Source organism: Scyliorhinus torazame, chromosome 12 (genome assembly GCF_047496885.1).
Source record: "Scyliorhinus torazame isolate Kashiwa2021f chromosome 12, sScyTor2.1, whole genome shotgun sequence".
Classification (NCBI taxonomy): Eukaryota; Metazoa; Chordata; class Chondrichthyes; order Carcharhiniformes; family Scyliorhinidae; genus Scyliorhinus; species Scyliorhinus torazame.
This window is the reverse complement of record NC_092718.1, coordinates 209,597,404-209,621,894: the sequence shown is the minus strand read 5'-3', so window position 1 is coordinate 209,621,894 and position 24,491 is coordinate 209,597,404. Positions and strand designations below refer to the sequence as shown.

General features: G+C 50.6%; 1 protein-coding gene across 3 annotated transcripts in view; it reads left to right on the top strand.

Annotated features, from left to right (window-relative positions):
- nxn (nucleoredoxin) overlaps positions 1-24,256 on the top strand; it is a 267,836-nt gene extending 243,580 nt beyond the window's left edge. For all 3 annotated transcript variants that reach the window (XM_072469839.1, XM_072469841.1, XM_072469840.1), the window contains exon 8: positions 23,482-24,256. In XM_072469839.1, the coding sequence (XP_072325940.1) occupies positions 23,482-23,664 (183 nt within the window). In that variant the 3' untranslated portion in view covers positions 23,665-24,256. The remainder of the gene's footprint in view (positions 1-23,481) is intronic.
- The last annotated feature ends 235 nt before the right edge of the window (positions 24,257-24,491 follow it).

Here is a 24,491-nt window from a genome sequence, read left to right as displayed (position 1 = left end):
TGATCCTATTGAATGGCGGAGCAGACACGAGGGGCCGAATGGCCATCTCCTGTTCCTACTTTTTATGGTGTTAATTAGAGCAAGCTCAAGGCTGAATAGTCAACTCTTGTTCATGCCGAATGTTTGCAAATTGGAGCTAACATTAGGATGGCAACACCCTCTGGTTAGATACCCACCCGGCACTCGCTATCATGCCTCAGGTATGGCTGCTGGCTATTTAATGGAGTCACTCAATAATGTCTGGCATGGGTGGAACTAAAACCCAGTACAAATAGAAACCTCCAAGATGGAAGGGGAGATTTGTTGACCACAGCACTGGATGAACAACAAAGGGTGAGACTTCAAATCTCGCCATGGGGAAAATGTGAAATGAGTTGGCATCAGAATCAAATGACTAAGTGGGCGGCACGGCGGCGCAGTGGTTAGCACTGCTGCCTCACGGCGTCGAGGACTGGGGTCGATCCCAGCCCCGGGTCACTGTCCGTGTGGAGTTTGCACGTTTTCCCCGAGTCTGCGTGGGTTTCACCCCCACAACCTAAAGGGTAAGTGGATGGGCCCCGCTAAATTGCCCCTTAATTGGAATTTTTTTTAAAAAATTAAATAATTTAATAACTGTGGAAACGGATGGATAGTTATTAAAACCTGTTCAACAATGTGTCAACAGGGGACCCTATTGTGGCTGGATCACATGTGAATCCAGTCTGCACTAATTGGTCGCCCTTTGCCAAGGAGGGGCGGGCAGTAAGTGCCCATATTTCGCCGCGTTCACACACATACGTTGAAACATAAAACGGGCAAAGTAATTATTTTGCCACGGTTGTGGTTTCCATTCCACATTATGGTTGGCGCCAGAGGGTGCCTCGGCAGTGTGGTCATTTCAACGTTCTGCTGCCAATCTCCCTGATGGTGAAGGGACAGTTTCCTAAACTGGCCACCTCAGCTTGCAGTGGTCGAGCCAGATGTCTGATTGGTGCAGCAGTAATGTCAGGCTTCGGCGATGCCCATTTTTCTATCTGATAAGTGTTTTATTTCAGTCCAGATTAGTCGGCACATCTGGCGTCGGTGATGTTTGCCAGACACGTGTATGTGTGGTGGGGGCGGGCTTCTCCCCATTCCCTGCAGCAAATACAAAATCTAAAAGTTTCCAGCACTGCCGTAATTGGAAGCATTCCCCTAACATGAGAACATGCTTAGCAGTAACTGGAAACAGATCACCTTGCTGATTGTCAGATTCAACTCATGGCAGGAGGACTGAAGCTAATCCCCCCCCCCCCCCCCTCCCCACCCTTGTAAATGCAGGTGGCCATTTTGGTAAGGGGCATTACCCTCCCTCCCCATTCTGCTGGGAGAAAAGGCCCGCTGATTACCCGTAAATTAAGGACCAGCCGGGTAGCTTCACACTGCTGCGCACAAATTGGAGTAATTACAGCCATTGACGCAATGTTACGATGGAGCACATTCTCGGCAGTTGACTATTGATTCTGCAGTGGAGTTGCACTCCCCCTTATCTCCCAATCAGGTGGCAATGACCAGTGAAGGCAAATGGAAACTGACAGGCCATCGAAGGGCAGGGGACAGAATTTTAGAGCTAAGAATGAATGAAATGGTTTTCCTCGTCTGGGCTCGTATAGTGCGTGTGCCGCACTACCATTTTATGTTCTTCATATCTGGTCCCTCAGAATCATAGAATTGTTGAGGCACAGAAGGAGGCCATTCGGCCCATCATACATACCTGCACCAGCTCCCCAAAAGGTCTCGTTTCGCTCACTGGGCTAAATCGCAGGCTTTTAAAGCAGACCAAGGCAGGCCAGCAGCATGGTTCAATTCCCGTACCAGCCTCCCCGAACAGGCGCCGGAATGTGGCGACTGGGGGCTTTTCACAGTAACTTCATTTGAAGCTTACTTGTGACAATAAGCGATTTTCAAATTTTCACCGTGACTTAGCGCCGTTCACCCCTGCCTTTTCACATTCTGGCAGATTGAGGCTGGGACGATCAGTTATTTTTCTTGGAGTTCCAAATATTTAAGAGACTTCCCCAAGGCCCATGTAACTTTCTCCCATGTGTTTTTCTTTCAAATAGAAGCAAAAATGTGAATTATTGCTCAACTGCCTTGTTCTTGTTCATTTGAGATCTTAAATCAAGAAATAACAAGATAAGGTCTCGTTGCCTGTTGAACTACTATTTTAAAATTGGAGTATTTCTTCCCCATTGGCCTTTGTTGAATGGGCACAGCGTGATTTCCATTGAATTCCGACAGTTCATTCCCCAATGGAGGTTCAAGTTTCATTTCTGGGCGACGTATTAATGTTGAATGTGAAAAAAAATGGTTGTTTTCGTAAAGCAGCAGGAAGATACGGGCCACTGCGGTGCGTTTAGAGAGCAACCTCACCTCTGATGCAGAATGTGGAGATGCCGGCGTTGGACTGGGGTGAGCACAGTAAGAAGTCTTACAACACCACTTAACGTCCAACGGATTTGTTTCAAATCACTAGCTTTCGGAGCACTGCTCCTTCCTCAGGTGAATGGAGAGGTAGGTTCCAGAAACATATATATAGACAAAGTCAAAGATGCAAGACAATGCTTTGAATGTGAGCATTTGCAGGTAATAAGTCCAGAGAGAGGGGTAATTCCAGGTTAAAGGGGTGTGAGTTGTCTCAAACCAGGACAGTTGGTAGGATTTTGCAAGCCCAGGCCAGATGGTGGGGGGTGAATGTAATGCAACATGAATCCAACGTCCCAGTTGAGGCCGTACTCATGTGTGCAGAACTTGGCTATACGTTTCTGCTCGGCGATTCTGCATTGTCGCGCTTCCTGAAGGCTGCCTTGGAGAACACTTACCCGAAGATCAGATGCTGAATGCCCTTGACTGCTGAAGTGTTCCCCGACTGGAAGGGAACATTCCTGCCTGGCGATTGTCGCGCAATGTCCGTTCATCCGTGGTCGCAGCGTCTGCATGGTCTCGCCAATGTACCACGCTTCGGGACATTCTTTCCTGCAGCGTATGAGGTAGACAACATTTGGCAAGTCACACAAGTATCTATCGCGTACCTGGTGGGTGGTGTTCTCACGTGTAATGGTGGTACCCATGTCGATGATCTGGCACGTCTTGCAGAGATTGCCATGGCAGAGTGGAGTCATGGTCGCTGTTCTGAAGACTGGGTAGTTTGCTGCAAACAGTGGTTTGTTTGAGGTTGCGCGGTTGTTTGAAGATGAGCACTATCCTTGGTGGATCGAGGGAGCACACTTGATCCTGTCTCCGAGGCCTGGGGCTGGGTTGGCCTTCCGACCCCTGGTCCTATGTTGTCATGTTTTTGATGTCGAGGGGTTGGGGATGGCTGAGCCCGTCGGGGTCGTTCCCCCCCACCCTCACCCCTCCCGTCCTCTCCATCACCCCCAGCCGGAGTCGGAATTGCTGGCCACCTGGGTTCGATGGAGTCGGCCGTTGGAAGTAATGAGGTTTTGAGCTTCGATCATTGGAATCCATGGAAGATCCTGAAGAATGCTTGTTGTTTTTGATCCGGCTTTATCCTTGATTTCTGCTTTCTTCCCGTGCCAGTGGAGAAGTCTTTATTCTGGTGACGGCCTGGCATTTCAGTTGTTATCCTGGGCTTCTCTCCCTGGTAATTATGTTGTTGTTGGTTGATGTTATCAATTTAGTTGCCCGCAGGGAAGTGGATAATTTGGGTTTGATGCCTTGCATTGCTGGTTATCCTGATTCAATAAGTTTATATCCCGTTAATCTGAATGTTGAATACAGCATTTGCGCAAAGCATCTTTATCCTTGTTGGGGGGGAAGTGAGGAGCAGGAGGAGGGGCGGAGGTTTGGGTCGTTAGGATTTGTTCTGTCTTCGCTAGGTCCGAGTAAGACCTCCCCCAGAGAGAGCTAATCTCTTTCATTTTTACTTTTGACTGCACCCTTTCTTCCTCAGGCCCAGGCAGACTGTGAGGGCTGGGGTTTGTCGGTCTCCCCTTGAGGGGGGGAGGGTGGTGTTAGTTGTTTCTTCTGCTGTGGGTCTCCCTCATTGACGGTGATTGGTTTCTGCGAGGGTTGGCTGGGCGGGGTTGGAGGGTCAGCCTTGGTGTTGTGGAAAGTCTGATTCGGACCCACACAGGCTTCTGGGTGGCCTAATCGTTTCTTCTTTTGGTTGGTCCTGATTCCAGTGGTGGGTGCGGGTCAGCCTTCCCTCCCAGTGCGCTCCCCAGTTTGGGGGTGGTACTGACGACCCCCCCCCCCTTCTTACCATTGGGAACAGTTTGTTCCTTTTGGTTCTTGGCCCCACATATCCTGCTGTCCTCTTACTGTGTTCACAGAAGCAGCCACGGGGGAAATTATAGAATCATAGAATTTACAGTGCAGAAGGAGGCCATTCGGCCCATCGAGTCTGCACCGGCCCTTGGAAAGAGCACCCTACTTAAGCCCACGCCTCCATCCTACCCCTGTAACCCAATAACCCCACCTAGCCTTTTTGTCACTAAGGGGCAATTTATCATGGCCAATCCACCTAACCTGCACATCTTTGAACTGTGGGAGAAATCCGGAGCACCCGGAGGAAACCCGCGCAGACACGGGGAGAACGTGCAGACTCCGTACAGACAGTGGTCCAAGGCGGGAATCAAACCTGTGACCTCGGAGCTCTGAAGCAACTGTGCTAACCACTGTGCTACCGTGTGCCAGGTCATTTACCCGTGGAAGCATTGGGAACAAAAGGTTTATTTACAGACACACGAAAATACGATGTACACAGGTGCTGGATGGGACTCCCCCGCCAGCTCACATTCGAGCACGATTTATATACACTGGTTTTCTCTCCCGCTTATAAGGGGGCTCCACCCCTCGTCCTGCACGAGACTCGAAGGGAGCCTAATCAGCCCAGCTCCGTAGGTTACAACACCTCTGAAGCGGGTACAGGTGCTGGTCACCCATGATCTGTTTCGTCCTTTGATCTGGGGCCGAGAGGTGGGATTGTGGAAGTTTGGATTCTTGGCTCTGGTTCTATTTTTATTCTTCATTGAGAGACCCTGGGCTGAGACTATTGCGGTTTAGTTGTACCCTGTCCTCTCTTGGTCTTTGTTTTTGTCGTTTGGCCATTTCGAAGGTGTCGCACAGCTCGTTATTCCCGCCTGGATTTGGGGAAGAGTTTAAATTACACTATAAGAATCAGTCGATTTCCCCTTAACCCCGAGGTTCTTGGGTACTGTTTTTCCCTTCTGTCATTTTGTTTTGTAGCTATGGGTGTGATGTTCCTCCAATTTATTAAAATTTTTGAGTACTCCATTTTTTTTTCCAATTAAGGGACAATTTAGCGTGACCAATCCGCCTACCCTGCACATCTTTGGGTTGTGGGGGTGAAACCCACACAGACACGGGGATAATATGCAAACTCCACATGGACAGTGACCCGGGGCCGGGAACTAACCCAGGCCCTCACCGGCGTGAGGCAGCAGGTAGCACTGTTGCTTCACAGCTCCGGGTCCCAGGTTCGATTCCCAGCTTGGGTCACTGTCTGTGCGGAGTCTGCACGTTCTCCCCCGTGTCTGCGTGGGTTTCCTCCGGGTGCTCCGGTTTCCTCCCGCAAGTCCAGAACGACGTGCTGTTAGGTGAATTGGACATTCTGAATTCTCACTCTGTGTACCCGAACAGGTTCCGGAATGTGGCGACTAGGGGCTTTTCACAGTAACTTCATTGCAGCGTTAATGTAAGCCTACTTGTGACAATAAAGATTATTATTATTGTTAACCACTGCGCCACCTTGCTGCCCTGAGATGTGGATCGATAATGTTGCCTGTACCCTGTTCGGATGCGGACAGGTCATTTACCCAATGGAAGGAACTTGTTGGGTATTTTGTCCCTGAATCACCCATTATTCATTCCTGATAATGTTTTGAGCGTTACTTTGTGCTGTACCTGTTGTACCTCGATAGCGAGAGCTATCTTTATGCTTTTATTTGTTTGAGGCAATTTTTTTGTAAAAATTGGAAATCCAAATAAGGAGACATTTTTTGTAAAAGTACTTCACAGCTTCTAAAGTGGTTTGGAACGTCCCTGATGTTGTAAAAGGTGCTGCATGAACGGCTGTGTTTGTTTTTCCGTTCCCTGTGGCCTGCCAGGTACCTGTCATTCGAGTGGATTTTACTGTTTTGAAGATTTATGGTAGAAGTGTTCAAACCAGTGTCACCTGAGCCGTACTGAGTGTTGAAGGAAACAGTGTGCTGACTGATGGTTAACAGTTCTGCCTGGGTCCTGACGGTTCCTACCATTCTGCCCAAGGCAACCTCATTTAAACATACTTGTACACGGGTATGTTTCAATAATCCCCCAAACCACGAGCGACATTGGACTCCAGGGTGTTGAAATCTGACGAGAGACTGTCCTAAGGTTTGTTCACAATGGGTGTTAGGAAAGTGATAATGGTCCCCGGTGATTAGGTTAGAATTGGAGATTTAATTGTTGAATAGACCGCATTAATTGCTCGACAGGCCGCACTTATATATAAAGGGGATACAGGTGGCACCGTGGTGTTGGAGTAGAAGCGATTGCAGAACACAGTAAAATTGGAGTTGAAGGAGTCAAGACTTGCTTTCGAGTCCTTGTTAGAGAGAGAGCATCAGAACTTAACGGGGAGTCGACAGTGAAGAAAGATTGTCCCAATCTTCTCAGTTAGCCCCCAAATACACACCAACTGATCATGGAGCAAGTTAAGTAAGTTATAAAAGAAAAAAATTTGATTTTATGATCTCCGGCTATTTGCAAGCACTTCACTGGCAATAGAATGTGTTTTGAATTATAGTCGCTATTGTAAGGTAGGGAATTGCAGCAGACAGTTTGTATACAACAAGTGCCAGGGAGCAATAATGAGGTAAATAATCAAGTCTTTTTTTTTGGTCAAAGGATAATTGTTGACCAGGACACAGAGAGATCCCAGGCTCTACTTTGAATATCACCAAGGGATCTTGTACATTCTCTTGAGAGGGCAGACAGGGCTTCCTTGACCCAACACCTTATTCAAAATATGGCACTTCTGACAGTGCAGCACTCCCTCAATACTGCATCTCTGATTATGCGCGCAAGTCAGTGCAGAAGGAGGCCATTCAGCCCATCGAGCCTGCACCGACACTCTGAAAGACCACCCTACCTAGGCCCACTCTCACTCCCTAGCCCATAACCTTACCCTTTGGACACTAAGGAGCAATTTAGCAATGGCCAACCCACCTAACCTGCACATCTTTGTGGCTGCATTGATTCGTAAGGATAACACAAATCACTAAATCCATCTGATACTCTAATGTTCAAAGTGCGTAGACCATGTAAATCAATAGGCGACCGCTGGTCAGACCCAAGTGGATGAACCCAAGTGGATGATGCCATCAATTCCCCGAGGCACTTGTCACACCATCAGCCAACAGGCCAAACTGAAACTCGGACTCTCTGGAGCAAGATTTGGAACTCACGCACTTCAGACTCTTGAGGTGGGGTGCGTATGCCGAACATAAAAAAAGGCCATTCATAGAAACTAGGAGCAGGAGTAGGCCATTCGGCCCTTCGAGCCTGCTCCTCCATTCAATGTGATTGTGGCTGAACCGGGATCTCGATGCCATATTCCCGCTTTCTCATCATTAAAATCTGAAAAATTATTATCGCTTTTGAATACATTCAGTGACTTGGCCTCCACAGGTTCACTACCCTTTGAGTGAAGACATTTTTCCTCACCTCAGTCCCGTATCCTGAGACTGTGTCCCCTGGTTCGAGATTCCCCAACTAGGGAAAACATCCTCCCTGATTCTCGTCTATCCAGTCCTGTTAGAATTTTTAAAAGTTTCACAGACACATAAAAACTCTCAAATATATTAAAAGCAGTTTGGTATTTTTGATTTTACAAACTAACTATAAGAACCGCAGCCCCCTGCACTGCTGGCCATAAACAGATCTTTGAAGAAAGCAATGAACGGCATCCCATAGATTTTTTTTTCTCTTCCATAGAACTCTTACAATGCAGAAGTTGGCCATTCGTCCCATCGAATGAACACCCTACCTAGACCCAGTCCCCTGCCGTATTCCTGCAACCCCATCCTAAGGGGCAATTTAGCATGGCCAATTCATCTAACCTGCACATCTTTGGGCTGTGGGAGGAAACCGGAGCACCCGGAGGAAACCCACGCAGACACGGGGAGAACGTGCAAACTCCACACAGACAGCCACCCAAGGCTGGAATTGAACCCGGGTCCCTGGTGCTTTGAGGCAGCAGTGTTAAACCCTGTTCAATCATGCCGCCCTTAATCAGTCTTGATTCCCTTGTGCCTGGAGTAGAACTCTTCCTCCGACCCCCGAATGGCATGTTTAATTTTTTTCCTGTCTCAGGAATTCAGCCATGTCCCCCTACCACGCCGAAGTCCGAGGTGGCTTCGCCGATCCCCATCCAAGGAGGATTTGTCGCCGGGCAATCAGAGAGGCAAAGGCCAAGACGTCAACCCTCTTCCCCTCAAGAAGCTCCGTCAAGTCCGACACCCCAAAAATCGCCACCAGTGGACACGGCTCCAGGCTAACCCCCATGATCTTCGACATGGTCTCAACGAACAAGACCCAGAACTCGACCAATTTGGGGCTGAAACCAGAACATATCGACTGGTTCGTTGGCCCCCCTTAAGCATCTCTCACACCTGTCTGCCACATCGGGAAAGAGCCCACTCATGCGTGCTCTACTCAAGTGGCCCTTATGGACTACTTTCAAGCTCAGCCTGGTGCAAGAGGAAGTAGAATTTACCCGATACAAAATCTCACTCCAGACCCCTCCCACCAGCCACAAGCCCAATTCTTCTTCCCACTTCCCCTTCATGTCTTCTAACGGAGTCTATCCCATCTCCAGCAACCACACATATATGTCAAGATCTTCCCGTCGTCCAACTCATCACAAGATAGCATCCTGTCCAACAGTGTAGGTCTCGGTAACGGAGTTCTTTGCCAACAAAGTCCCGCACTTACAGTTATCTAAACTCGCTCCCCCTCAGGAATTGATATTTTTCCATCATCTCCTCCGGTCCCGCGAACCCACACTCCACAAATAGATCCTTAAACCTCTCGACCCCCTCCCTCTTCCAAATCCTGTTTGTTGCATCCATCACTGACGGTGCAAACCTGTGGTTTCCGCAAATTGGCGACAGTACTGACATGTCCCTAAATCTAAAATCTTGCTTGAATCGATTCCAGCTTTTTAGAGGTGCCACAACCTTTTTGCGAAGGGGGGTGGCTTTCGGGAGGACTGGTGTTACCAAATTTAATGTTCTACTACTGGGCAGAAAACATTGAGACGGTGCAACGGTGGTGGGGGAGCCGGGACTGGGGTGGGGGAAGATGGAAGAGGCCTCCTGTGCTTGGCCGTATTTGCGGCACTGGTTACAGCCCCTCTCCCGTCCTCTCTGTCCTTTTTTTTAAGTTAGAGTATCCAATTGTTTGTTTCCAATTTTAAGGGGTAATTTGGTGTAATCCACCTACCTGCACATCTTTGGGTTGTGGGGGTGAGATCACACAGACACGGGGAGAATGTGCAAACCCCACACGGACAGTGCCCCAGGGCCGGGATCGAACCCGGGTCCTCGGCGCCATGAGGCAGCAGTGCTAACCACTGCGCAGCCCTGCTGCCCTCGTTCTCTCTGTCCTGATGAGTGCAAGACAGAAAACTTTGACAGCACGTCTCTTCTTTTTTAAGCAAAGATCCTGAAGTGCGATTCAGCTTTTAAAGATAATTGGTTTTACAAACTGCTCTACACGGCGAATGTAGCCAATCTGCTACCAGACACTGGCTAAAGGGAGGGCTCATCCAAGTCTTAATTTTTCAAGTGAATTTCTTCAATGATAGGCAAAAGTGATAGATCTTACGTTCTCCAAGTGAAGTCCGACACGACTCAGCAAACAGATCGCGTGGTCATTGACGCAGCCAAGTTGACACTTCCCTCAGCCCAAAAACGTTTTGACACTGCTGACTTCCCAGAACTTTCCATCCACACTAACTTCACAGTGGCAGCCAGTTCCATGGGCCGTTGTATGCAGCCAAGGCACTCCCATCAAAATTTAAGAACTCCAGGTAGCTGAAGGATCATTGGCAGAATGCGCTCAATAAAACGTCACTTGGATTTATGTCCCAACCGCCCATTACGTGATGACACGGTGCTGGGATTCTCCCGCCGCGCCCGCCCGGCATCCGGAGAATCCCGACCGAGGTCAATGGACTTCTCCATTGTCCGCGCCTCGCCCGTGGCGTTCCTGCGGCGGGCGGAGCGGAAGAATCCAGCCTAGTATGTGCAATATCATCTTATCCACACTTTAAACTTGCCCTTTCTCAAGTGGAGGTTTTCTATACGTTCAGGACAACCAGCACGTGGAAAGCCCACCTCCAAGGGAAGAGGGCTCAGGGAATTTTCTGGAGTTCCCGAGATGCATTACGACCTTCTTGAATCCCGGCCATAAGCTTCGAAAATCCTCGTCCAGCTGCTTTTAATATTTCTCCTGTTGAGCTTGCGGTGGTCTGAGCCGAATGGGTTTGGGTACATGGAGGAATCAGAGCTTGGTGCAGGATTAGACTGCCTGCTACGATCCAGGAGCATCTGACGACGCGCTGCGAGGGTGCCACGGGATTATTGGCCTGAGGAGTAACTGACGGCCGGTGGGTCACAGTCAAGCAGAGCAGATAACATCGCGACCCAACGGGGGCAAGGCTTGGCGGGATTTGTGAACGCCACCAAGACGCGAAAGAAGAAGAAATAAATTGCATTTATGATGGGGCCTTTCACAACCTCCAGGGCATCCCGAAGTACTTTCCAGCCAATCAATATCTTCCCAAGCATACCGAGTGCCGCAATGGAATGAGAAATAGCAGCCAATGGGTACACAGCAGGATCCCATGGACAGTATTGTGGTAATGACCAGGGGTTGGATTCTCCGCACCCCGACGCCGGAATCGCGGCCGGCGCAGGGGCGGAGAATCTATTTCCCCGCACGGAATCGGGACCGGCGCCGGTTCCCCGATCCTCCGGGCCCCGAAAAGCGGCGTCCTCGGGGAATACCGGCCGTAGTCCCGACGCCGTGGATCTAATGTGGTCCTGCCGGTCGGGAAGCTAGTGTGGCGGCTGCGGACCCAGTTCCCGGCCGCCCTGGTCGGGGGGGGGGGGGGGGGGGGGGGGGGCGGGCCGATGGGAGGGCAGGATTGGTCTTATACGAGGTCGGGCAATGTTTGGGCGGGAGTTCAGGGTCGGGGCACACGGCCAATCGGCGGGTCTATTTTTAGTGTCCAGCTCGGCGGCCTGAGTCCGCCTTGAAGCACGGCACGGCCTCCGACCCCGAAGTGCGGGAGCCCGTATCTGCAGCAAAACCTGCTGGATTTACGCCGGGTCCTTGCTAGTCCCCTGCAGGCCTCGGAATATGTGGCCCTTTCAAGCCAGCTTTTCTGGCGTGAAAGTCCACAGTTTTGATGCCGGTTTTGACATAGTCCCAAAAACAGAGAATCCAGCCCCACATTTATCTTATCTGTGTTGAAGCGATAAATGTCAGCTAGGATAGTGGGGAACAGCTCTGCTCCCTCATGCACCGCAAGCTTCCAAAAACTGATGTAATAGCGACCAGATTACCTGTTTTAGTGATATTGGCTGAGGGGATAAATATTGGCCAGTTCTCGAGGAGGAGCACCCAGATCTTCTTCGAAGTAGTATAAATGGATTGTTCACTCCGAGCGGAGAGGGCAAGTTGGACCTCGGTTATTGTTTCATTTGAACGACAGCCCCTCCAACAGCGCACGGCGCTCCCACTGACATGGCACTGGAGTGTCGGCCTAGTTTTCTGCTGAAGTCTCTTGAGTGGGACTTGAACTCACAACCTTACGGACACAGGAATGAAGAGCAGGAGTAGGCCATTCGGCCCCTCAAGCCTTCTCTGTAATTTGATGAGATCATGGCTGATCTGAATGTGACCTCAACTCCACATTCCTATCTACCCCTCCCCCTCCATTCCCCCCCACTCCACCTCCATCAACTAACCCCCCCCCCCCCCATCCGCCGTAATGCTTGACTCTTGCCTCACTCAAGCCTTGAATATATTCAGTATAACTCAACCTCCACTGCTCTTTGAGGAAGGTAATTCCAGAGGCTAATGACCTTATCGAACCTCCTGGTTCAAGAGCAAGAGTGGCTCACAGTGAGTCGGGCCTGGCGCCTGAGGCTGGTTGCGATCTCAACCATTGTCTCCTCGAAGGGCACAGATGATAGATTGAACCTACTCCCTTCCTGGTTTGTTATCGTACCACACCTTGCGCCGCATTCATCCAGGGGAGCATCAGGCGAGCCTCAAACTTGCTTCCTGCACGAGGGAGTGTTTCAAAGAATGGCTCCATTTGAGAGCACTCAACAGTTCGACTGAACTTGGTTTGGAACCTGCTTTGGGGTCTAGCGCCTGACGTGAGGTTTACGCGCACGGCAGTCCTGGCGTGTGTCCGAAGAGGCCGATTCCGCTCCGTCGGCCTACTCCCTCGGGGTCCCTTGCTCTAATTTCATTAGGTTTGCCTGACACTAGCCAGGTTGACGTGTCCTTAACTCACAGGCTGTCGTAAACACGGGGAACAAAGAGCAGGGGAGGAAATGAGCAGGAAGTAGGATGCATATCATAAGTGACAGCCACTGCAGGCTATGCTGCGTTGCACACACCCTGAGCCATTGCTAATTGGCGATTGTTAGCATCAACTTTTGCCTGCAGTTGGAAAAGTCATGCTCTGATTTTTTAATGTGGTTTTTGCTGCTCCCCCCTTCCTGCTGATGTCTATTACCAAAGCAGCGGTAAATTAATACCTTCTCTGAGTTCCCCTGGCCTTAAAATTAGATTGCTTTCCTTTCTACGAAGCTGCTTTTGTCAAAGTGATCGATGGCTCACTCAGCAGAACCATTTTTTATTCTTAGTTTTCGACCCCGTGATGAAATCAGGTGGGTCGGGTATAAAAGAAAGGCTGGTTGTGCAGTGAAGGTCCTTCCTCTTTAACTATTCAGTCACACCCGTGGGCTGGCCAGTCTTAGTAAACCCGAGGTCAACTCTGCTGCCCATGACCTCATTCACCCCCGGTCCCATTCACCTATCAGCCTTGCTCTCATCAATTAAGCCACTCCTTATAGCCTTACCAGTTTGATCACACTTTTGTCCATCTGTACTAATATCCCCTCTGTGACGTGTTGGCTAATTTTGCTTCATAGCGCTCCTGTGAAGTCCCTTGGGAGATTTTATTATTGTTATTATGATATTTTATTCATATTGCCTTGGTGACTAACCTTCATCTCTGGAAAGGCAGTCTGCATTTATAGGTGTTTATCGTAGAATCATAGAATTTACAGTGCAGAAAGAGGGCATTTGGCCCATCGAGTCTGCACCAGCCCTTGGAAAGAGCACCCCATTTAAGCCCACATCTCCACCCTATCCCCGTAACCCCACCTAACCTTTTTTGGACACTAAGGGCAATTTAGCGTGGCCAGTCCATCTAACCTGCACATCTTTGGACTGTGGGAGGAAACCGGAGCACCCGGAGGAAACCGGGGAGAAAGTGCAAACTCCGCACGGGCAGTGACCCAAGCCGGGAATCGAATCTGGGACCCTGGAGCTGTGAAGCAACTGTGCTACCCACTGTGCTACCGTGCTGCCCACTGTGCTGCCTGTATTTCCCAAACTCCATCTTCGTGCCGTCTCCAAGCGATCTCCTCAAACCATGTGCGAGAGAATGTGAGGAGGCCATTCAGCCCCTCGCCCTCTGGGATGGCCAGCCATTTAATGTGATCACGGTTGATCTTCACGCCAACTCCCATTTTGCTGCCTTTGCTCCATATCCCGTGTTGTTTGCTTCCAGTGATTTGGAAGAATGTTAATCCCACGGCCCTACGTGAAGAGGAGCGGAGAGTTCTCTCAGTGTTCCACCATCAGCAACGCCATCAAAAGCCAGACTAATTATTCATTCACACTCGCGGACTGGCCTGTCTTAGTAAACCCTGTCACATTTCCCTGTGTAACGGTCGCTGCCCGTCAGAGTAATATGTTTTGCATTAAGCACCTTGTGGTAGTACCAGGTATTGCGGTACATAAGAGGCTGATGACCATTGGTTAAACCCAGGAGTTTACCATTGGCTGTTGTTATGTAGCTCCGCCCTGACAGGCGGAGTATAAGTTATGAAATCACTTCGTCTTGAGTGCAATTGATCGTGCATCAATTTAATCTACTAGACTTAAGCTGGAAGGATGGATCTCCGAATCAAACCGGAGTGCCTTCAACTCAGCCCCCATGCGGAGAACTCGGCTGCAATATTTAAACACTGGCTGGCGTGCTTTAAGGGCTACCTCGAGACGGCCGGAGGCACCACCTCAGAAGGACAGAAAATGCACCTCCTGCGCTCAAGGGCCAGCCCTGGGGTCTACCCCCTTATCGAGGAGGCGGAGGACTATGATGCCGCGATCGAACTGCTAAAAGGACATTATATCCGCCCTGTAACTACGCATGTCACCTGCTTGCAACTAGACGGCAAAGCCCCGGGGAATCGTTGGAAGATTTCTACCTGGTGCTACTGGTGCTGGGCTGAAACTGTGGCTGCCCGCAAGTTTCGGGGAGCGAGCACATGGAACTTTTAATCAGGGATGCCTTCGTAGCAGGTATGAGCTCCTCAGATATCCGTCAAAGACTCCTAGAAAAGGACACCCTGGGACTTAGAGAGGCACGGGCCCTGGCAGGGTCCATGGACGTTGCCTACAAAAACGCGCAGTCCTATGCGCCCGACCGCGCAGCGGCCCCCTGGGCTGCATGGCACCCCGCAGCGGCAGCCCCACAGACCTTCCCCCTGACCCCGCAGGCCTGCGCTACAAGACAGCCCGCTAACGCCGCTGTTTCTTCTGCGGGCAGGCGAATCATCCCCGCCCGCGCTGCCCGGCCCGCACCGCCGCCTGCAAAGTGTGCGGCAAGAAGGGCCACTTTGTGGGGGTCGGCCAGGCCCGCGCCGTGGCTGCGGTCTCCAGCGACTCCGGACCGCCGCGGCAACCCCCCGACCGGCCAGCACTCACCGCCACCCCCCTATCCCAGGGCCATGTGCGACCCACGGGCGTGGCCATCTTGCCCCCCGGACACCACGTTGGACGGGTGGGCGCCGCCATTTTGTCCATCCCTGCCGCCATCTTGTTCATCCCCGGACACCATGTGTGACCCATGAGTGATGCCATCTTGGATGGGGCCCCAGGCCCCCAGCACGGCCGACTACACGATGCCCGATCAGAACTCGCAACTGCTTCATCTGGCCTCGGTGACACTGGACCAAAGTCGACCCCGGACACTCGCAACAGCTACAACGACGGTCTTCATCAACGGCCACGAGACGTCTTGCCTGATTGACTCTGGGAGCACGGAAAGCTTTGTTCACCCCGACACGGTAAGGCGCTGTTCACTTGTAACCCAAAGGATCTCCCTGGCCTCCGGGTCACACTCGGTGGAGATAAAGGGGTTCTGCCTAGCGATCCTCACTGTCCAAGGCAGGAAATTCGACAAATTCTGCCTGTACGTCCTGCCGCATCTCTGCGCGGCTATCCTCCTGGGGCTGGACTTCCAATGCAATTTGCAAAGCCTGACCTTTAAATTCGGCAGCCCTATACCTCCCCTTACTGTCTGCGGCCTCGCGACCCTTAAGGTCGATCCGCCTTCCCTGTTTGCGAACCTCACCCCAGATTGCAAGCCCGTCGCCACCAGGAGCAGACGGTACAGTGCCCAAGACCGGACCTTCATCAGGCCCGAGGTCCAAAGGCTGCTGAGGGAAGGGGTCATCGAAGCGAGCAACAGTCCCTGGAGAGCTCAAGTAGTGGTGATAAAGACCGGGGAGAAACATAGAATGGTCATTGACTACAGCCAGACCATCAACAGGTTTACACAGCTGGACGCGTACCCTCTCCCGCGTATAGCCGACCTGGTAAACAGGATCGCACAATACAAGGTCTTCTCCACAGTGGAAATCAAGTCCTCCTACCACCAGCTACCCCGCCGTAATAGTGACCGTAAGTACACTGCCTTCGAAACAGATGGGCGGCTCTATCAATTTTTAAGAGTTCCCTTTGGTGTCACTAATGGGGTCTCAGTCTTCCAGCGAGATATGGACCGAATGGTTGACCGGTACGGCTTACGCACAACGTTCCCGTATCTGGATAACGTCACCATCTGTGTCCATGACCAGCAGGACCACGACACCAACCTCCACAAATTTCTCCAGACCGCGGAAATCCTTAACCTGACAATAAAGATAAATGCGTGTTTAGCACCGACCGTCTAGCCATTCTAGGCTACGTAGTGCGAAATGGAGTTATAGGTTTATGGAGTTCCCCCTCCCTCACTGCCCCAAGGCCCTGAAGCGCTGCCTCGGGTTTTTCAGCTATTAGGCACAGTGGGTACCCAACTACGCAGACAAAGCCCGACCCCTAATCCAGTCCACAACCTTCCCCCTGTCGACGGAGGCCCGCCAGGCCTTCTGCCGCATCAAAGCAGACACTGCAAAGGCCACGATGCGTGCCATCGACGAGTCCCTCCCCTTCCAGGTCGAGAGCGACGCGTCTGACGTAGCTCTGGCGGACAACCTCAACCAAGCGGGCAGGCCCGTGGCCTTCTTCTCCGTACCCTCCATGCTTCCGAAATCCGCCACTCCTCGGTCGAAAAAGAGGCACAAGCCATAGTTGAAGCTGTGAGGCATTACCTGGCCGGCAGGAGATTCACTCTCCTCACGGACCAACGGTCGGTTGCCTTCATGTTCGATAATGCACAGCGGGGCAAGATTAAAAACGACAAGATCTTGCGGTGGAGGATTGAACTCTCCTCCTTCAACTACGAGATCTTGTACCGTCCGGGGAAGCTAAACAAGCCTCCTGATGCCCTGTCCCGCGGCACTTGTGCCACTGCACAAGTGGACCGCCTCCAAACCCTCCATGAGGACCTCTGCCACCCGGGGGTCACTCGTGTCTTCCATTTCATCAAGACCCGCAACCTGCCCTACTCCATCGAGGAGGTCAGGACAGTCACCAGGGACTGCCAAATCTGTGCGGAGTGCAAACCGCACTTCTACCGGCCAGAGAGGGCGCACCTGATAAAAGCGTCCCGTCCCTTTGAACGCCTCAGCATGGACTTCAAAGGCCCTCTCCCCTCCACCGACCGCAACACGTATTTCCTGAACGTGATTGACGAGTACTCCCGGTTCCCATTCGCCATCCCCTGCCCAGACATGACCACAACCACCGTCATCAAGGCCCTCCAGGGTATCTTTACACTGTTCGGTTTCCCCGCGTACATACACAGTGATAGACGGTCCTCCTTTATGAGCGACGAACTGCGTCAATTCCTGCTCAGCAAGGGCATCGCCTCGAGCAGGCCGATCAGTTACAACCCCCGGGGAAACGGACAGATGGAGAGGGAGAACGGAACGGTCTGGAAGACTGTTCTACTGGCCAGGAATCTCCCAGTCTCCCGCTGGCAAGATGTCCTCCCGATGGCCCTCCACGCCATCCGGTCGCTGCTTGTACAACCACAAATCAGACACCTCATGAACGTCTCCTTGTTTTCCCCAGGAAGTCCTCCTCCGGGACCTCGCTCCCAACATGGCTAGCGACACCTGGCTCCATCCTGCTTCGGAAGCACGTGCGGGCGCACAAGTCGGACCCGTTGGTCGAGAGGGTCCACCTGCTGCACGCTAACCCCCAGTACGCCTACATGGCGTTCCCTGATGGCCGGCAAGAAACAGTCTCCCTTCGGGACCTGGCGCTCGCCGGGACCCCACGCGCACCCGAACCATTAACCCCCCCCTCCCACCCCACCCCCACAGCACCTCACTGGAGGGTCAATACTCCCGCCGTTCCTGCCTAGGCCCGCTCACCCGCCAACGACCCCCCCCCCGTGTCAACCGTTTGCCCCAACAGCGCCGCCTAGGGGTGACGAAGCTGCCAGGGAGGCAGAAACCACGCTCCCAGAGTCGCAACCACCGTGACCCCCACCAGAATCACCACCGAAGCCCAGATGCTCCAGAAGGACGACCAGGCCACCCGATCGACTGATTGCTTCGCTGTGACTTTAACTGTGAGCGAACATTTTGTAAATATCCTCGATAGCACGGTACCTCCATACCTGATCATACCATGTTAAAAGCGACTGTTACCACTGGCCACCACCCCCGCCGGACTCTTTTTTAACAGGGGGTGAATGTGGTAGTACCAGGTATTGCGGTACCTAAGAGGCTGATGACCATTGGTTAAACGCAGGAGTTTACCATTGGCCGTTGTTACGTAGCTCCGCCCTGACAGGTGGAGTATAAGAAACGGTGCCATCCCAGCAGCCTTCACTTTCTGTACCGAAGCTGCTGGGAAACAAGTTCTAGTCGATTAAAGCCTTCAGTTATGAAATCACTTCGTCTTGAGTGTAATTGATCGCGCATCACACCTGGAGAGATTAAAACTCACTAGCTGGCCATTCTCACAGTGCTGTTGGAGCTGGCTGTGCACAAATTGACTGCAGCATTTCCCACGTTAATGAGTAAATTTCTAAAGTACATAATTGACGTGAAGCATTTTGGGATTCCCTGTGGTCATGAAAAGAGCGATATAAATGCAAGTTCATTTTTCTTTGTTGTAACCTCGACTAGACTCCAATCTAACAATCTTGCTTCGAGATGCTACCAAAAGAAAAATCATCTCACAACATCCCTTAGACACTACTCAATGTTTCTTTGCCACCATGCAACCGTAGGTGTAAAGGACACGCTGTTAGCACTGCTGCCTCACAGCGCCAGGGGCCCGGGTTCAGTTCCAGCCTGAGATGGCCGTGTGGAGTTTGCACCTTCTCCCCGTGTCCGTGTGGGTTTCCTCGGGTTGCTTCCCACTGTCCAAAGATGTCCCGGTTAGGTGGGGTCACAGGGTTGGGGGGGGGGGGGGGGGGGGGGGGTTAGGGCCTAGGTAGGGTGCTCTTTTGGAAGGTCCGAACAGGCCTGATGGGCCGAATGGCTTCCTTCGGCACTGTGGGGATTCTCTGATTAGCAAAGGTACAGGAGCATCCCTTTTCTCAGGAATGAAAGTGATCAGCCTCTGTATCCCACTTCTGTAGCTCAATGTGCGTACCAATACCTATTTATTTTAACAAGTTTGGATTGTGTGCCGTCTGCTCTCTGATACCAGTTTATTTTAACAGGGTTGGGGAGTGTTAAGCTTGTATAAGAAAAGGCATCATGCTTTAAAAAAAAATTTAGAGTACCCAATTCATTTTTTCCAATTAAGGGGCAATTTAGCGTGGCCAATCCACCTGCCCTGCACATCTTTGGGTTTTGGGGGTGAAACCCACACAGACACGGGGAGAATGTGCAAACTCCACACGGACAGTGACCCAGAGCCGGGATCGAACCCGGGTCCCCGGCGCCGTGAGGCAGCAGTGCTAACCACTGCGCCACCGTGCCACCCTCTTTAAAACCAACTTTACTGAACAGGACATGTTGATCGTGTGCCTGACACCAGCCCCCTGAAGCAACTGTTCAGGTTGCCTGCTCACTCTCTCTCTCTCTCTCTCTCTCTTTCCTCTGCCCATTTTCTCAGCCACTTTTCTCCAGGAGTTCGACTCAATCCTCTCACAAGAGGATTAATGATCGCAAATGCTATTACTGCAGCTTTACTGAAAAAATAATCTGATGTTGATTACTGGGAAATGTTCCATTCAATATATGTATAATGGCAAGGAATTAGGAAATGGGGCTGAGGTTATTTTACATTGCACAAATGCATTGAGATATGAATCAAAATGCTGTGACTTGCTGCCAATAAAAGCATTCGGCCTTAAACTTTCTCATAGGCAGACATTTAGGGCAGATTTTCTGGCTGTTCAGTCGAGCGGGATCTAGCACCCCCCACCAGCGGCAATTTGATGGGAAATCCCATTGACAGCGGTGGGCCCAGAAGGTCCTGCTGCGGCCGCCAACGGCGACTGCTTCCCGTTGCAGAGAAACAGGCCGCGGAGAGGCCAGGGAATCTCGGCCTCGGTTTCCACTCTGCACTGATTCCTGAACCTGTACAGCTCAAACCCTGGGCCACTGGTGTCCTGCGACCGGATACTGGGGGCTGCGAACAAGGCGTGCAGGTTAGCTTGCCAGAGGTGGCATCCGCCCTGGGCTAAGTGCATGAGACGACTGGCGCAACACCAGCACCTTTGGCGCCTTTGTCTCCGCCCTTCCCACCCAATACCGATGCCTGGCATTGCGACATTCCTGCATAAGGAACCGGCATTCCCTCCCAGGCGTGCAACACGTTGGAGCTTCTGCGTTCCACGGAAGGACTTTTTATTCTTTTCCACTTTACCGGCCGGATTTATGCTGGAGTCACCGGGGCCACTGTTTCTTTAACCGAGCAGGGACGTGGGCTGGTGATCAGGACACAGCAGAAGCCCTCACTCCACACCAGCGTTTGCCCCCTTTTCAGCAGCTGATGTTAGAAAGCAATGAGGAGAGAAAAGATGACCCTCCCTCCCTGTACACTGGCCAATTCAATGTTGGTGGGAAAGATCCTGGTCCCTAACACTTCCTCATCTGTATGGACTTTGTCTTGTATTCAAATATTTGCACTCGCCTAATTCTGGCACCTTGACATTACCCAATTTTAATTTTTACGCCCTTGGTGTCCATGCCTCCAGCTCCCCGGCCTTAATCTCCGCAGTCTCCTCCCTCAACCTCACCATCTCTCTACTTCACTCCCCTGCTTTAAAGCATGCTTGAAAACCTATATGTTATTGAGGCCACACCTGGAGTATTATGTTCAGTTTTGGTCTCCTTACCTGAGAAAGGACGTACTGGCACTGGAGGGTGTGCAGAGGAGATTCACTAGGCTAATCCCAGTGCTGAAGGGGTTGGATTACGAGGAGAGGTTGAGTAGACTGGGACTGTACTTGTTGGAATTTAGAAGGATGAGCGGGGATCTTATAGAAACATATAGAGTTATGAAGGGAATAGATAGGATAGATGCGGGCAGGTTGTTTCCACTGGCGGGTGAAAGCAGAACTAGGGGGCATAGCCTCAAAATAAGGGGAAGTAGATTTAGGACTGAGTGTAGGAGGAACTTCTTCACCCAAAGGGTTGTGAATCTATGGAATTCCTTGCCCAGTGGAGCAGTTGAGGCTCCTTCATTAAATGTTTTTTAAGATAAAGATAGATAGTTGTTTGAAGAATAAAGGGATTAAGGGTTATGGTGTTCAGGCCGGAAAGTGGAGCTGAGCCCACAAAAGATCAGCCATGATCTCATTGAATGGTGGAGCAGGCTCGAGGGGCCAGATGGCCTACTCCTGCTCCTAGTTCTTATGTTCTTATGTACACCTTCGACCAAGTAGTTCCCTCTGGAGCACGGTGTGTTATGGGTCAGGGTTTAGAAAGCTCCAAAGTATATCATGGAGTTCACCTGACCTATAGATTTTGGTTACGATAAGCACAAGGGCCTACCTTTCAGGTTTTATTCAACAGAGGCCTTTCACACTTTTCATCAAAAACAAGATTTATTCTACAAACTTAGTTAATATTTTTATAAACACACACAGTAAGCATTTTTATCAACTACAAACATAAATACACCACACTGCTCCAGTTCTCTATATATAACCCTTAATGAATTCCCCCCTTTAACTGTTCCAATTCAATGACAAGATCCCATAAACCAGAAACCCCTTTTCAAAGGCGTGGCCCAGCACACAGCACTCAGGACCTGGTTTGGATGCTCCTGTTTCCTTTCCAAAACAGCAGGATTAAATTCCTCCCAGAAAACAGTTATCACTTTTAAGTTATCAAGTAATCTGGAAACACCTTTTAAAATAGAACATAGAACATAGAACAATACAGCGCAGTACAGGCCCTTCGGCCCACGATGTTGCACCGAAACAAAAGCCATCCAACCTACACTATGCCATTATCATCCATATGTTTATCCAATAAACTTTTAAATGCCCTCAATGTTGGCGAGTTCACCACTGTAGCAGGTAGGGCATTCCACGGCCTCACTACTCTTTGCGTAAAGAACCTACCTCTGACTTCTGTCCTATATCTATTACCCCTCAGTTTAAAGTTATGTCCCCTCGTGCCAGCCATATCCATCCGCGGGAGAAGGCTCTCACTGTCCACCCTATCCAACCCCCTGATCATTTTGTATGCCTCTATTAAGTCTCCTCTTAACCTTCTTCTCTCCAACGAAAACAACCTCAAGTCCATCAGCCTTTCCTCATAAGATTTTCCCTCCATACCAGGCAACATCCTGGTAAATCTCCTCTGCACCCGCTCCAAAGCCTCCACGTCCTTCCTATAATGCGGTGACCAGAACTGTACGCAATACTCCAAATGCGGCCGTACCAGAGTTCTGTACAGCTGCAACATGACCTCCCGACTCCGGAACTCAATCCCTCTACCAATAAAGGCCAACACTCCATAGGCCTTCTTCACAACCCTATCAACCTGGCTGGCAACTTTCAGGGATCTATGTACATGGACACCTAGATCCCTCTGCTCATCCACACTTTCAAGAACTTTACCATTAGCCAAATATTCCGCATTCCTGTTATTCCTTCCAAAGTGAATCACCTCACACTTCTCTACATTAACTCCATTTGCCACCTCTCAGCCCAGCTCTGCAGCTTATCTATATCCCTCTGTAATCTGCTACATCCTTCCACACTATCGACAACACCACCGACTTTAGTATCGTCTGCAAATTTACTCACCCACCCTTCTGCGCCTTCCTCTAGGTCATTGATAAAAATGACAAACAGCAACGGCCCCAGAACAGATCCTTGTGGTACTCCACTTGTGACTGTACTCCATTCTGAACATTTCCCATCAACCACCACCCTCTGTCTTCTTTCAGCTAGCCAATTTCTGATCCACATCTCTAAATCACCCTCAATCCCCAGCCTCCGTATTTTTTGCAATAGCCTACCGTGGGGAACCTTATCAAACGCTTTGCTGAAATCCATATACACCACATCAACTGCTCTACCCTCGTCTACCTGTTCAGTCACCTTCTCAAAGAACTCAATAAGGTTTGTGAGGCATGAAGTTAGAGAGACAGGCCAAGATACTTCTCTTTCTGAGTATAGCAGCCAAATGTGAAAACGAAAGCAAAACACGCAGTGCCACCAAAACAGCCCCAAACCAAAGCAAAAGTAAAGCCAGCTGCCAGAGCCACAGCCCAGCTCCACCCACACAATGACATCACTGAAGCCATGTGGTGAGACAAAAACCTTTCTTCAAGGGACACGCCCATGACAGGTGTCAGAATTAGTTCGGCAACAGCAGTGTTTCTGGGACATTTTATTAAATTGCCAATAAACGCAAGTTTATTGCAGAATTTTGCAAGCACAACCTAATGCCTAACCTGCACCGAGCGCAAGCTGGTCTGACACATGCCGCTTCAGCCATTGACGTCCTTTCTCTCTCTTTGTTGCAGGACGACATGACGGATTCGATACGGGATTTCACAAACCTGCCAGAGTCTGCCCCACTACTGACCATCCTGGACATGTCACAGAGAGCAAAGTTCGTGAAAGATGTGGAGGAGATCACGCCGGCCATCGTGGAAGAGTTTGTGATGGCGTACCTGAAGGAGAAGCTAAAACCGGAGCCCATCTGAAGAGGCCGCAAGTGAAAAAAAGAATATTTGATGCTCTCAGCTGATTTCCATTCAAACTTCTATTTAAACGGGAAGGTCTTTCTAACTGTCGAATTTCTGTTCGTTCTAACATTGCGGGTCGTACGTAAGCACACCTTCGGAGGAGACAGCTGGTGTCTCTTGCCTCTGCTTTAGCTGGCCATGTAGGATGACCCTGTTGCGACAAATCCAATTGGTAGCTTGACTTCTGTTCCACTGCAAGTTTCCGCAGTCTGCTGACGTCTCTCGACAAGCCGACTGAAACCTGCTCGGGCCTAGTCCCTTCCAGCTGAGGGGCCTTTCGTTCTTGAGGCCGGGCGCGATTCTTTCACTGACACAACCCATCGATCCTGGGCTGCTTTTGATGTCGCTGATAATTCAACGGGCGACAGTTAGGACGCCACCCCCCTCCCTCCCTCCCCCAACGCACTATGTTCATGTACCTCTAAACAGTTTCCCATTGACTTTACACCACATCCTTTTTTATATCCTCCTTTTAATGTAATCCGGTCCTGTACGATGTTTTAAATTATTGCAAGCAAGTCTAATAAACATGGCAGCAATCGCATTGAAAGCAGCTCTGTTTCATTTCCTGCTCTTTTACCGCTAGGCGCACATAATGGCTTCTACTGAAGTAGTTTCCTTCAATTTACTGGGACATCATTCAAGTAATTTTTGAGGGCAAATCTTACACAATTTGAAATGGCTGTAGTGACGTATTGCTGACCCCGGGCCTAGCGCAGTTGATGACTTTGCCTTCCGAGACCATTTTAATTGTAACTTCCTGCGACTCTGGAATATGCTCGTGC